Source organism: Equus asinus, chromosome 7 (assembly GCF_041296235.1).
Source record: "Equus asinus isolate D_3611 breed Donkey chromosome 7, EquAss-T2T_v2, whole genome shotgun sequence".
NCBI classification, from domain to species: domain Eukaryota; kingdom Metazoa; phylum Chordata; class Mammalia; order Perissodactyla; family Equidae; genus Equus; species Equus asinus.
This window is the reverse complement of record NC_091796.1, coordinates 67,883,736-67,899,604: the sequence shown is the minus strand read 5'-3', so window position 1 is coordinate 67,899,604 and position 15,869 is coordinate 67,883,736. Positions and strand designations below refer to the sequence as shown.

Below are 15,869 nucleotides of genomic sequence, written 5' to 3'. Positions count from 1 at the left end.
AGACTGATTCAGAACTGTGTTACTTCGTTTCCAAATATTGGGGGATTTTTTAGATATCTTTCTGTTATTGATTACAGTTTGATTCTGTTGTGGTTAGAGAACATACTTTGTATAATGTAAACCCACTTTAAATTTATTGAGACTTGTGTTTTTAGCCTAGAATGTGATCTATCTTGGTAAATGTTTTGTGTATACTTGAAGAGAATATCCTGATGTTGTTGGATGAAGTATTCTATAAATGTCATTTAGCTCCAGTTGATTGACGATGTTGTTTATGTCTTCCGTGTCCTTTCCAATTTTCTCTCCACCTCTTCTATCAGTTATGCATGGATGTGTGGATGTAAACAGGAGGGAGGTGAAAAATAAAATTTATTCTTTATGGCTTGTTAAGGGCATCTGTTCAGCATCAGTGAGCAAAGAAGGGAGGTGGGGGTTGTGGTAGAGAGACTGATGAAGGGTGAAGGTTGGGGTAGTATTAAGAAGACCAGGAAGGGAACTGAGTAATACCAAATTAGTATTCATAATTAGTGGAGATTTAAGGGATTTAAAGTGGGTTATGCACTTCAACTCCCAGCTGTATGTACCAGATAGTAAGCTTTACTCTGAGAGGGTGCTTGAATGGAGACTACAAATAGGCAATAATCAATTGGTAAATAATATAGGAAGCAGTTATAAAAAGTTGAGAGGTAATTTTCTAACTTTTAGAGAGGGATTTCATTTTCTCGGCATAACTGCTAGTAATTCCTTTACTGAGTATTTAAGCAGCAGCAACATCATTATCAAAATGAATAGTTATTATTGTGAGCTTACTATGTGCCAAACACTGTGCTAAAAATACTTTACATGTATCTTCATATTTTATTGTCACCTTAAGGCTAGGATGTAAGTATGTAGTAATATTATTCCCACCTTACAGATAAAGAAATTGAGGCTTGGAGGGGTTAAATAACATCTCTAGGGTTCACTCAACCAGGAAGTGATGAAGCTGGGATTTGAGCCTGTCATATTTTATAGTGCATCTATTATTCATTTCCCCATCCCCACCACCCGGTAAAATGAAGAATCATTTTTGTTCTGAATTTTGCCAGAATAGCCTTTGTTTAGTTGGTGGCTCTCAGACGTCTTTGACGATGATCCACAATAAAAAATGCGTTTTACATGGCAGCCTAGTGTACATTTGTTATACGTGTGTGTGTGTGTATTTCATGAAACTGTATTTTCTTTTACTGTGTACTTTATACTTTATTTTCTATTGGTTCTCTCTTTCTTTCTTGTCACAATCCACTAAGGGATTGCAATCCAGGTCAGAAAACCACTTGTCTGGTATATGTGTATGTACGTGAGAGAGGCTTTGGGGGTGGGGAGGAAGAGGTCTAAGTTATCATTTTGATACCTGAATACTGGTAACTGAATACTGACTGCAAAGTCTTTTACAAAGTTGATAGCTGAAAAAAAATGTTGCCTTTTTTTAAAGGTAGTCTTGAGGAGTAATGTATTTGGTTTTTGTTTTTAAAGCTCTCTGATCCTTCTGATTTACCAAGGAATGCCTTTAGAATTTTTACCATACTTGTGGAATTTTTATGTATTGAGCATATTGATTATGCTTTGGAAACAGGACTTGCTGGTAAGTATATTTATTTGTATTATACTTTGTGTTAAATTCCTTTGATGCTGCTTGGTTGAACTATATACATAATATTGTTTTATATGTATTCCATTCTGTCAAATTTAGTTCAGTGCAATGAATAATGCTTTTTGAGCTTCTGTAATGCAAGAATTTGTCAGGTACTGAAAGCTGTACAAAGACATACTTCTCATATTGCTTACATTGAGCAGGGTAGGGTAAATACATAAGCCACTACAGTGTATGGCAAAATGTAGTATAATGCGAGAAGTTATAAAATGGCAAGGGAGCAGAAATGAAGATGATACAATTCTGCTTGATGCATTTGGGTAATGTAAGGTTTAGAAAGGGAATTACTCCAAAATAAGCTTAGAAAGGAGTAGCTTCATATTAAAATTTTTCTTTTGCTTTTTGTCTTTTGGGTTTACTGGTATTAATAGGATAATAATGACTTCTTCCCTAAATTCCGGTCCCATTGATCCAGTTGCTTCCTTGACCTCTCCACCTGTTCAGGGTGCATCTCAAATTTAACAGATTACAAATGAAGCTCTTTTATCTTACACCTGAACCTGTTCTTCTCCCATTCTTCCCCATGTCTTTAAAAGGCATTACTATTGACCAGTTATTCAAGCACCAAATCCAGGAGTTGACATATTTCTTCCTTTTTGTCAATCCTGTTAGCCAGTCTACCAGCAAATCTTGACAATATACTTCCAAACGTAATTCAAATTCATCTTTTCTCCATCTCCACTGATGCCACCCTAATTTAAACACGTCATCTCTGTCTATCCACTACTAACTGATCTCCCTGTGTACAGTCTTGCCTCTCCAAATTACTCGCTCCATGCAGCAGTAAGTTTAATTATCATTTCTTTGTTTAAGACCATTGTTGGCTTCCTATTACTCTTAGGGGGAAAACAACAACAAACTGAAGACTTTTGTTCTGGCCTCCTTTCATTGCATTTCCCCTCACTATCCATGCCACTCTGGCCTTCATTCTTTTTCCTCATTCAGGCTCTTTGTGCTTGGTGTTTCCCCATCCCCCAAATCATTTTCCTTCAGCTCTTCTCATGTCTGGCTTTTCAACCTTCTGATCTCAGCTAAGATGTCACCTTCTCAGAGGCCTTTGCTGATCATCCTAGCTAAAGTAGCCCTCCTTTCCCAGCCTATTACTCGTTATTTCATCATTGAATTAACTTTTTTCATAGCACTTATCACAATTAAATTTTCATATGTTAATGTCTGCCTCCTCTCACCAGAATTCATTCATTCAACACATACTTATTAAGTGCCTACTCCTGTACTCATGGAGCTTACATTCTTATGGAAAAGATAGACAAATGACTACAAAGTTTATTGAAGAAAAATAAAATTGAATAAGGGATAGGGAGGACTAATGGGGAGGGGGAATGGGGCGTTCTGGGGCAGAGGGCTTTTTTTAAAAAGGATGGTCAGAGGGAGCCTCTCTAAGAGACATATATATGAACCAAAGAGCCAAATGAAGTGAAGGAATAAACTGAATATTTGGAGAAAGTATTTTAAGTAGAGAGAACAGCATGTAAGCTCTTGTGGTAGGAATCCTACCTCTCTTATTCGCCATCATAGTCTAGCACCTATAAAGCACATAGCACATGCTCAACAGATGTTTATTGACTGCATATAACATCGTTCCATAAAGTTTCTAACATTGAAGCAGAATTAGCCATAATTCAGTAATATTGTGGTTTATTATTATCATTTTTTTTTTACATGGTTGCTCTCATGATGTAGATAAGCATTTATATCCTGCTTTCTTTTGTACTTAATTACAGCAGGTTCTTGACGTCAAGTATTTAACATTTGCCATTTGCAAATGACTTAATGTGGTAATTTGTATTTAGATAATAATACTCACCTCAAAGATGTGCAGATTAAAGAAGATTAAAAAAGTAACATGAATTTGAATCCGTGTGGTATGAAGGATTTGTTAGAATGTTTAGCTAGTATGGAAAGCTAGCATCTTCATTTTAATAGCAGAATTCACAGTTTGGAAGGGCTTAGGAAATTTCTTGATAGGAAGAGAATGTCCCTTATATTCATAAATATTTTCTATGCAGCTATTACTTAGTACTTTTATTATTTCTAATGATTGTATAAAATTCTGTCGTGCATATATATTATAAAGTTGACCGTCCCCTATTATTAGACATCTTAGATCTTTTCAGCAATTTAGTAATATAAATGATGCTACCTTGAACATTATAGAACTTTAAGTGTTTTCCTTATTTTGAACTGTTTTCTTTGGATGATGTCGCAGAAGTGAAACTACAAGATCAAAGTGTGTTACAAATTTTTAGAATTTCTCTATATAAAATGTTTTCCTAAGGGGTTTTTGTCACTAATTTACACTGCTACTGGCATGTGTCACTGTACCAGTTTTTCTGCATGTCATCAAATATTCTTTAAAAACTTTATCAATTTACTGGTTAAAAATGTAAATGTTGCCTTAATTTTCATGTCTTTCATTAATAGCAAGGATTAGTATTTTCTACGCATGTATTGACTTTATTTTTTCCTCAAGTTTTTGTTGGAGCCTTTAACTTTCTTAGTAATTAATGATTGTGTCTTTTGTGGGAAAATAAAACACCTTTGTTTTCCATTTTTAAAACCTTGAAAAAACCATCGTCCTATAAAGAACTCTAGGTATTAAACTTTTTATTTTCTCAATTGCTGTGAATAGTTTTCCTAGCCCCTTATGCTTTCTAATTTTAGCTAAAAACATAAACATCTAGGGTTAGAAGGGAGCTTAGAGTTTATTTATCACTCTTTTACAAAAAAGAGGAAACTGAAATCTGGAGAGGTCAGCTATCTTTTGGGGTCAGAATGTGGAGTGGCTTGAACAATATGCTGAAAATCAAGAACTTATTCTGTAGACAGTGAGGAGACTAAATATTTTTGAGCAAATAGTGGAGAGCATAGGGAGTGAAATGTGTAAGTTTAAGTACATTACTGTGGCAACAATATATAGCATAAAAGATAAGGAGATTTGAAACAGGAAACTACTCAGAAAATTATTTTAACTGTTATCAGAGATAATGAGGCCTGGTTATAACCAAAATGATGGAAGTGTATCATGGCTCATGTGAATTATTGGGCGTGAGAGAGTGGGAAAGGAAAGGGGAAGGTATAGTTTGCCATGATTCATTTATTGGTTTATTTTTTCAGTTTATCTCAGCAAATAATGAAGTCTGAGGAGATAGTGAAAATTTGGGTATAAAAACTTTGGATGAATTTTATTAAGTTATTAACAAGCGTAATTTTACTCCTCTATTCATTGCTGTTTTATTAAAATGACACTTTTATGCATGTTGTATATGTAAAACTACATTCTTTTTTTCTTAGCAAGTTGAATTTCTTCAAGTATGATTCTAACAAATACATTCTTTCCAATTTTAGGAATTCCTTCTTCAGATTCTAGGAATGCAAATCTATATTTTTTGGATGTTGTGCAACAAGCCAATACTATTTTTCATCTTTTTGACAAGCAGTTTAATGATCACCTTGTGCCACTAATAAGGTTAGTCAAATGCTATGATATTCATTGGTATTTCAATGAGTATTATTACACTCTACATATCTTGTTAAGTTTTAAAAGTAATACCTTTTCATAAAAAGATCGAACAAGACAGGAGAGTGTGAGAGAAAAAGCAAAAGTCCTTGTCATTTTTCCTTGCCTTCCTGTTTTCTCTTCCTACTGTGGTATTAATTTTGGTTCATTTGAATAGATTGAATCTGTCATAAACCTAAATCTTATGTGAAAGAGGACCTCTAGCTTGTACCCATTTGTTCTAATATAAAAACATACAACAAAAATTTTATGATATTAATAGAACAGATTTTGATGAGCGAAGTTTGGTTTCTATCTTCCTGTCAAATTTGTGTGAACTTTTAAAGCATGTGAGGATTAAATAAGGTAGTGTGTATTTGAACATGCTTTATGAAATTGTGTGTGTAGTACAGTTTGGGTGTTTTTGACATTTAGGTGATATTCAGAAGGCAAATATGACTGTCAAGTTTGAGGGTCTTGTTTTTTTTTCTTTTTTAAGATTGGCACCTGAGCTAACAACTGTTGCCAGTCTTCTTCTTTTTTTTTTAATTGCTTTTTTCTCCCCAAATCTCCCCAGTACATAGCTGTATGTTCTAGTTGTGGGTCCCTCCAGTTGTGGCATGTGGGATGCCACCTCAACATGGCCTGATGAGCGGTGCCATGTCCAAGCTCAGGATCTGAACCGGCGAAACCCCGGGCCGCCGAAGCAGAGCGAGTGAACTTAACCACTCGGCCGGCCACCGGGCTGGCCCCAAGTTTGAGTTTTTTTAACGTAAGAAAGCCAAATACAACTGGATTGGCTCTTAGTCTCCAAATTGTAATTAGTATAATTTACTTTATTATTAATACTCTAGTGATAGCCTGTGACCTTTCTTACTGTTATACCAGATATTAGATTAAAAAGGAAGCCAAATAATTCCAGAATTTCAAAATCACATGTTTATATTCTTAAGGGATGTCTCCTCAGAGATGAAAGTAACAAATCTTAATCTTCCTCTTCCTTCTCTTTTAACTGGGTATGTTTTCCCAGTCTATTGTGATGAATTGGGCATACTGAATACTAAATAGTTACTTCTTATGTGCTGCTTATATTTGTGAGCAAATTAAAATAATGTGTGTGTGTATATAACAATACACATATGCATATGAAAAACTTTTAGAGTTGTAAGGGTACTAGTGTGATTTTTTTTCCTATTTAAATATTCAATAGCTCCTCTCCTAAGTTATCTGAATGCCTTCAGAAGAAAAAAGAAATAATTGAACAAATGGAGATGAAACTGGATACTGGCATTGATAGGTAAGTTAGTTTTACTTTTTCTCTTGCCTTTTTTTAAATTGTAAAAACACCATTATAGCAGCATGAAAATGATTTTCAGAAAAGGTCTCTCTTAATTCCATCATCCTGCTGTAATATTTGATTTTATTTTTACATATTGCTTTCATTCTTATTAGACTTTTATTTGTATTGGATCCCTAAGTTTATTATTTCTGGGAATCAGTATGTTTAGATTTATATTTTAACCACATTCAGGTAAAAGCCTTTTTTGTAAGTCCCCTCCCCCCCCCATACACACATGCACTTCAAACTCCTTAAAAATGGTATATACGTAGAGGATTTTATTTTCATTTAGAATTTTCAGGCTTATGTCTGAAATGCTTTAAATAAATATACTAATTTTCTAAAGGTAACGTCCATTAAGTGAATGCAAACTCTACATTCAAAAGTTTTTGTAATGTTTATTGTAGTTAATTACCTGTTCATGGTATAGAGCAGTGAATCTCTACCTTTTTTGAGATATTTATTTATGATATATTTATTAATGATGATAATAGCTACCATTTATCAAGCATTTGCTATGTGCCAGGCACAGTGCCAGGACCTCTACCTGTATTATTTCATCTATTAGGTAGGAAATTGTTTCCATTTTACCGATGAGAAAATGGAGGCTTAGAGAAGTTAAATAGGTTGCTCAAGATCACACAGTTAATGGTGGTAGAGTTGTGACTCAAATTCTAAAGCCTTTGCTACCAGGTTTGGGCCTAGCTTTTTTATTTATTGTAATTGTACTCTTTTCTATTCAGGAAAGCATCTTTGAATGCAAGTTAGTTACAGTGCTGTTATAAGTATGATAACCTGGAATCCACTCTTAATTTATGAAAAAGTAAATCATTTTTTCTTTATTAGAAGTAACAAACTTGCAACTCACTTCCCAATTTTCTCACTAAGATAAAGAACTACCATAGAGTATGTGATAATGAGGAAAAAATAAAATTGAAGAATAAAACTGGAAGAAATAAGGATGTTATAGAATTAATTACTGAGACTAGTTTGCTGCAGAATTATATGCTTGGAAAAATTCTAAAAACTGGTCTCTCCCTTTGTTTTTAGTCAGGACCACATGAGATTATACATACACAGAACTTCATTTAATATAATAATAATGCCTACATATACATTATATACATTATAATCATCACTTCAAGAAGTACGTGTTTTCCTAGCCTGTATCTCTCTTATTAACTTAAATTGTTTCTTCTTGCTTTGCCTTAGAATACCTGAAAATCATATTTGGTAGGTGGGGAGGTTGGATATGTTAAGCCTTCAAAGGTATAAGAAATATATATTTCCTAGTTGCCTTCTTAATATGTATGATAATTTCTTTTCATCTTTTTGTGTAAGCCTTAGTCTTGAAGTCTTTGCATTAGTTGACTAATTGAAGGCACAGTGGTCTGTGGTGGTCTCTTGACTGAACTTCTAATTCTCCTTTATTCATGCACTGTAGGGCTAAGAGGTGAGCTCAGCATTCACCTGCATACCTGCTGATATTTTCAGACTAGGATGCATCTGTTGTTAGACCAGAACCCCTTTGCCTTTGAAGCTAACATTGTCTTCCCTTACTTATTGCTGTTGTTTCTCAATCATTTATGTCAGTTCCCTACATTTGTTAAGGATTTGGGCATCTGGCTCACAATTTTTCTTTTAACCTTAAGTCTTAGGTTATTTCCACTTTCCTGTGTGTGACCCATTCATTTTCTCGGTTATCTCCACTTTAGCTACCTACTCCTGTATCCTACTAGACCTTGTTATCCTTGGTAACAAAAATCTTGACCCTGAATATCCCAGTCAATGCCCATAACCTCCTTCCAACTCCATATACCTGTTTTCTGACCTAAGCAAGAACTCTAGCCCTTAATATCTTCATCCTTTGCCAATCTACTATCCTTTTCCTAGCTTTACTTTTTATTCATTGTTGTGCTTAGGTTGCTTGGTCCATTTCTTGAAATACTCCCTCATAATTACCCTAAAGTCTGTTTCCTTTAATCGTAGCTATCTTACAGATCCTAAACTCTGGTTCAGTGCAGTCTCTTTTATTCCCATAACTGGGTTACTGATTGCTTTTGGAAAATATCACATAACTCAAACATTATTGGTGTGTTACAACCCATGCTCTCATTTCTTAGCTTGTTCTTCACTACTGCATACCCAGCCTCCCACTTGTCCTTAGATTGTGAAACTCATGTGCTTTTCACCTGTTCTTCCAAACTTTGGCCATTCTTTATAAGCCCTCTGTTTTCCTCCCTTCCTAAGCATCCTCTATATATAGTTGTTAAAGACATAAATTAGTGACAGGCTTTTAAGATCTTTAAGATTTCCTTAAATAAGGTATTGAGCAAATGAACTTTGCCCCATGTTTTGAGCAGGAAGCTAATAAAACCAAGAGCTCTTTGATATCAAGACCTAGAATTTACTTTTTCTAAAATCTAAAGAGTACCAATAGTAAAATAGTTTTATGGTGACATGAAATTAAATAATTTTCATTTAACGTAGTATAAATAATATAAAAGTAAATATACAATAAATTAAATGGATCAAATCTATGGTGTTCTCAATTCTCTAGGACATTAAATTGTATGATGGGACAGATGAAGCATATCTTGGCTGCAGAACAAAAGAAAACAGATTTTAAGCCAGAAGATGAAAACAATGTTTTGATTCAGTATACTAATGTGAGTAAAATGCGTATGCTAGTAAGAATATCTGCTTTGTTACTACTTTTGTTAACATTTTCATTAGTGTATCTTACTGTGCTCTAAGCTTTTTTCTTTTATCCTTAGAGATTAATGAGAAACTGTATGTATTTTCTCCTTAGCTAAGCTGATACACATTTCTTTGTAATAAGTGTAGAAAAAATTTTACAGGCCTGTGTTAAAGTCTGTGCTTATGTAAGAAAACAAGTGGAGAAGATTAAAAATTCCATGGATGGGAAGAATGTAGATACAGTTTTGATGGAACTTGGAGTACGATTTCATCGACTTATTTACGAGCATCTTCAACAATATTCCTACAGTTGTATGGGTGGCATGTTAGCAATTTGTGATGTAGCTGAATATAGGAAGTGTGCCAAAGACTTCAAGGTATGTATTCACAAATATCAAACTTGTACATAGGCTCAAGAACCTAAGTCAGACCGTTAAAAAATCTATACTGCCTTGTAATCATTAGTGAAAAGTTTATAACTTTTGTTGATATTGTTGTGAGACAGATCTAACATTTCCTAACTGAAAAAGTATTGTTCCAATCATATTTTCAATATTAACACATTTTTGCTTTGTGCTTTATTTTAGACAAGGCCATATTTCAGTTCCACAGTCCAAATGATCTTGTTGACTTTCGTAACTAATGCTGTTTATGTCACACATAAGGAAAATATGTTCTTTCTTCATGTACATCTCTCTGAAATCAATTTTCCTTAAGATTTAAATTATAAGGAAAAGTGCTAAATTAATGATAACTAGTTGTAGTCTATAAATGTGTAAGTGATTGTTACTATTGAAGAAAATTGACATACAAATCTTTTCAAAAAGGTTATAGCAAGTTTATGTAATGTCTGAAATATTTGAGTTTTAACACTTCAGGAGCTTTTAAATATTGTAATACAGTCATGCACTGTATGACATTTCAGTCAATAACAGACCGCACCCTGCAAGATTAGGACCATATAGCCTAGGTGTGTAGTAGGCTATACCATCTAGGTCTGTGTAAGTACGCTCTGTGCTGTTCTCACAACAATGAAATCACCCACTGACGCATTTGTCAGAATGTTATCTCCGTCGATCTCCGTCGTTAAGCAACAAATGACTCTGTATCGAACTCTCCCACATTAGTAAGTCCTGACTAACCGTATGTGAGAATTTGCAAACTAATTGTAAGACTAGAAATTGTTTTGTTTCATTGTTATTTTTTTCCTTCTCTTATCTCAATTCAGATTCCACTGGTATTACAGCTTTTTGATACTCTGCATGCACTTTGCAATCTTCTGGTAGTTGCCCCAGATAATTTAAAGCAAGTCTGCTCAGGAGAACAACTTGCTAATCTGGACAAGAACATTCTTCACTCCTTCGTACAACTTCGTGCTGACTATAGATCTGCCCGCCTTGCTCGACATTTCAGCTGAGGTTGAATTTACAAGGGAAAGTGTTGCGCTCCAGCAGGCCTCGGTTGATAGAAAGCACAGGAGATTTCTTATGACACAGCCAACGTTTTATGGAAAAATGACTGTTTGGAAAAACAGCAGCCATACTTACCCTTGAGATTTTATTTGAAATTTGGACACTACTGGCCCTATTTTGCTTTTTCCCCTTAAGTTGAATTTTAATTTCATTCTTGAACTTATAAATTTCAAATTCTGTGAAACTATATATCGCTATTTTCATCCTGGAGAATGTTGGTGTGAGAAGGCAAATGAGATGTTAGCAGTGTTCCAGTCCATGTTCTTTAACATATTCCATTGGGAAATTTCACCATCCTGTTTTGCATTAATAATGGATAAAATATAGCAAAACTGCTTTTATTATTTATCAATTTGTAATGACCTTTTCAGCACTGGCAATTGTTATTTTAGGTTTTCCTAGAGAACTTTTTCCTCTTTCAAAAGGTTAACAATTGAGCATATTTCTGTGGTTGGTTCATTGGATTTTTTCTGAGGTACAACAAAAATACTATTCCAAGAGAAATGTTATAAACTAAAATGATGAAATGTTTTAATGTAGATATTAGGAGTGGATCAGAATACATCTGCTTTCTGGGTAAAAAAGCTTAGGGAAGTTTATTTCTTATTTGGCTAACAGATTTTAAGCCAATGCTAGCAAGAAATTAATAAAACTACCTTATTTTATATTTCACTTAAGATAAGGTGGAGGACCTTAACTAAAGGACCATATTTATTCATTATTTTAATATTATAAGGGAAATTAAAAAGTGAGGTATAGTCTAAATGGTGCATATGAGAAGTATTGACAATGTTTAGCAACAATGCAGTCCTTTTAAGATTTCTATCTTAATGCTAAACTGGAACAAAATGGGATTACTAAACACGCAGGTAGTTTTCTATTTTTAGAGGAATTGGGAATTGGTAGATTCTATATATTCTAAGTCTGGAGATGACCTTTGCAAAGACTACTTGCTTTTCAAATCTATAGTTTTTGCATTATCTTTTTCAAGGCATTTCTGAAGCAGTTCTTACTGATTGTAGTTAATTGAATTGGCTTAATATGGTGACATTATAAATCACTTATAAAATTTTAAACGTCAAGTGGAACTCCATAAACTCTTTAAACCCGCTCTGAGAACGGATCGTTACCTATATGCAGTCTTCCAGCTTCCACTGTGGTGTTCAGTCTTCTAGGAGCAGATAAACTTTAATGTTCAACTCATTCTTGGCATTTTTTTCCTTGTTAAAGGTAGGCTTTTTGGCCTAATTTTGGAAAACTACTTTTAAGAATATGTTTCTGAATGATCCTCAATTTTACCAAAATTTCCAAGTGCGGAGCTAGCTACTGTTTAAGTTACTGTTGACTGAATTTTCTTCATTTTTGGTTTAGCCCAGTGTCATCAAGGTAAACAAGAGAAATGAAGTATGCCAACTTTTATCAAAGCATTTTAGGAAATTGTGGCAGTTTTAGAAGGCTGTCTAGTTTTCTGTTCCTTAGCCAAGGGAGAGCCAGAACAGGTTTTGGCTACTAGAGAAAGTCATATGCTTGTACTATTGCCATTTTAGAAAAAACTCTGATGTGAATTCAGATTATACCTCTGTTACTTAAAGCCAACAATTTTAAAGCAGTAGTTTTACTGGTCATTTGAACTCTTTGTACACAGTGTCAATTTGTAAAAAAAAAAAAAAAAAAAAATGGAAAAAATTTCAAATAAAATATGAGAGAACATTTTAAGACTTCCAAATCAGAGAAATGCTTCAAATTATTTTGTTTGGATTAATTTTTTAAATGTAAACCATATACTTGTTGCTTAGTTATTTTGTTAATTATTATTTCTATGCTTGAGTTCTGTGCAATATTTTTCATTATGTCCATTGACAGAGCAGTGACAAAGAAAACCCGTAAGTGAATACTTAATTTAGAAGTGTTAACGTTAATACTCAATAAACAGATTCCCTGCGATTGTTTTTTTTTATTTCACTCCATTTTTACTTTTTAAGGACGTCCATGCTGAATCTTATGAATTATTTTTTATTTAAATGTTTAAGATGTTCCTTATTTTTCATAGCATAGGTCTTCTCACTTTTTTTTAAACAGAAAAATAGTTGACTAAGATTAGAGATTTAGCCTAAACAGATTGTCTTTCTCTAAGAAAAACAAAACATTGTATAAAGCAATATGCATTCTTTGCATTCTTTGTATTCCAATTTTTTAAGTATTTTTCATATGTATGGCCACTACAAAATTTTGCCCAGAATTTATGGCTCAAAAGAGATGATCAGTAAGTAAAACGGTTTTTCATGTGCACATGGTAAAATTTTAGATACTCATAATGGAACTTTGTGTATTAGTAATTTTAGCCTACATTTGAATAAGGAGAATCTTTATAATTTTCTGCAGTTCCATATAAGGTAACATGCAATATTTAGGTAATGTTTTGAAGTTGAAAATATGCTCTAAAACACTCCAGATTATTTTTCTAAAACTTGATATATTATGTTTGCATAAAATGGTACAGAAAGTGAAAAATACAGATCACAGGTTTTAGAAGGAAGTCTGGCTTCTGTTAGTTATGGTATTGAAAATGACAGTCAACCAGAGTAAATGAATAGTCTTTATAAAGAATTATTAAGTAACAGCTGGGTGGATCATTAGACAGTTGACTGACTATTCCAAGACCATTATCAGCCTCATTTTGAGTATCATCATGGTTGCAAGTCCTTAGCACCTTCCTTGTTTTAAAAAGAGCTGCTAAGTAGGTTAAATCTGTGATACATTTTAGACCATTTTCTTTCCCCTTTCACTTTAAATATTTTGCTATCTGAATATCAGCTTTCTGGCTTACAGTGAAATAATTTAATTATCAGCCAATAGATTGCTTCAAAGTAGGGAATTTACTACTTTCTGAAAATGCCTTTTTCTCATCTATGATGGTGAATATTTACATGTATCCAGATAAAGAAATTTTGGTTCCTGAAATGCCACGAAACCCCTTAAGGTGGTCATGTTTATAAGATAGTGAGAAGGCATGCTTGAACTGTCAGAGTAGCGAGGTTCGCTCCATGAATAATTTGTTAGTGACTTCAAAAAGCTCACATCTAGGAGTTTAACTTTTTTTTTAATGCAAAAATATTCTGCATATTACCCATATCTTGCCCATTGACTCAGAAGTGTGAGATGTTTTCTAGAAGCATACTGAATTCTCCTGATTTCTGATGGAGAACTTGACATACAAAGCATTCTGTGCTTCCATCTAATTAGTTTAGCTGTATTCAGTTCCTGTAGTACTTCTCTCTGCTTGAGAGTCTGTCCTGAAATACATTGTATACTTTGGAGAAAAAGTCCAGTCCATATTGTTAGAGTAAATAATTTTACATGAAGTAAAAACTGCAATTTTTAAATTGTGATGCATAATAAAGATAAGTCTGGCCACATTTATTGACTTAAGTCCCATGCACTATGCTAAGCCCTTTGCATACATTATCTCAGTTGATTCCAAAGCAGCCCTAGGAGTTGGGTACTATTATCTCCATTTGACAGATGAGGCACTAAGGCACGAAAAGGTTGGTAAGTAGACCTGCTCAAAGTTTATAGCTAGTAAAAGGCCTGGATTGAAACCTGAATCTTTCTTGCTCACTCTTTATGTTCTGTACACTGTTCTCCTTATGTAACATTAAATAGGTCTTTTAGTTTGATAGGTTCAATAGTTTTGCTTAATCTCATTTTCTTTTCATCTAGTGTTTGGTTCTCATTGTAGTGTTTAGATTATGAAGTTGATATACAGGGTCAGTATCTAATTTACTATTGGATTTTTTTTAATGTGTGCAATGTGTGGTCATACTCCTTTAAATTTGTTTTTTAAAATTTTATAAGTGGTCATGAAATTTTAATTGAATATTAAGTGTGTACCTAAAAGAAATCTTTTCATCGAAAAGTTCTCCTTAGTATTATTTTGCATAATCATAAAACTGTTTCTGCTTAATAATTTTTAAAGTAGAAAGAGTCCAGGTATTTTGTACCATGTTTTTTAACATGGGAGTAAATGACAACTCTACCTTGGAAGATATGAGGAAATCAGTATTTCTACCTTAAAAAATAGACTATTTCAATGTCATAAGTTTGCCAATCTGTTAATTATTTGGTGCTTTTAAATGGCTAATGCTAGAGTGAAAATGTACTCAGTGTATTAGCAATAGTCATTTTCATGTAATCAAAAATGCCTGTTTAATCTTTTAAAAATTGCCTTAACTCTTAACTTTTATTCCTACCACTGATCAGTCTTTTCTCTTTCCAAATATAGGGGAGAAACATCCCCTCAATTGTATATGGGAGAGAAACCCGACACATTAGAGAGTAAGAATTTTAATTGGTGATTTGGAGCAGCTAGGGTGATAACGCTGGGCTTAACAAGATTGATATTTTTAAACAAGGCCCTGTATACATTAACATTATTATTTGAGAGATAACAGTAAACTTCAGTTCTTGGGATTAATATCACTTTTTGGGGGAGAGACAAATAAATACACTTGCTCGTTTTCTAAATGGTTTAGAAGGTTGTAGTCGGCCTCACCATACAAAGCCAATTTAAATACGAATATATCACATGATACTCCAAATAGCAAACAACCTCAGAGGAAAGTCATTTATTCAGAAGGCATAGATTTGCACTAGACAGCAGTGATGCATTACAAATATATAATTATTTGCACTAATATTTGAGCAGGTGGAATGGATTAGAACATGGTCAACATTATGCTGCTGATAACATGTATTTTTCTATATTAATATGTACTGTGCAACATGTATTAAAATTGTCAATAATTCATTTTAGCCAAGATACTAATATTTATGTTACTGTGTTGATGGGACAGCATCCAACTGAGCCGCTTTTAATTTCAAAGTCTGAAACGGAATTGTTTACTTTCAAAAACCACTTAAATTACTTTATAATCACTGGAAGATCGGTAAAACAGAGAATTACCGGTGACTGATGACTTAATAGGAAGAAGAATGGGGGGCTAAGAACAGGGGTAGGAATCTGGAATGAATCGGTTAAGTTTCATTATAGCTCAGATGAGTGACTTTCTTTTGTTTTGACCATTGGCAATCTTAAATGAAGGAAAATGTCTTGTCCCTTCCAGAGTGTCTTTATATTCATGAAGTCTG

General features: G+C 33.6%; 1 protein-coding gene across 1 annotated transcript in view; it reads left to right on the top strand.

Moving 5' to 3' along the window:
* Positions 1 to 12,665, top strand: part of EXOC5 (exocyst complex component 5) — a 50,863-nt gene extending 38,198 nt beyond the window's left edge. The window contains exons 13-18 of the mRNA XM_014850721.3: positions 1,516 to 1,624; positions 5,060 to 5,180; positions 6,421 to 6,507; positions 9,110 to 9,218; positions 9,411 to 9,626; positions 10,478 to 12,665. Coding sequence (XP_014706207.1) covers positions 1,516 to 1,624; positions 5,060 to 5,180; positions 6,421 to 6,507; positions 9,110 to 9,218; positions 9,411 to 9,626; positions 10,478 to 10,666 — 831 coding nt within the window. The 3' untranslated portion in view covers positions 10,667 to 12,665. The remainder of the gene's footprint in view (positions 1 to 1,515; positions 1,625 to 5,059; positions 5,181 to 6,420; positions 6,508 to 9,109; positions 9,219 to 9,410; positions 9,627 to 10,477) is intronic.
* The last annotated feature ends 3,204 nt before the right edge of the window (positions 12,666 to 15,869 follow it).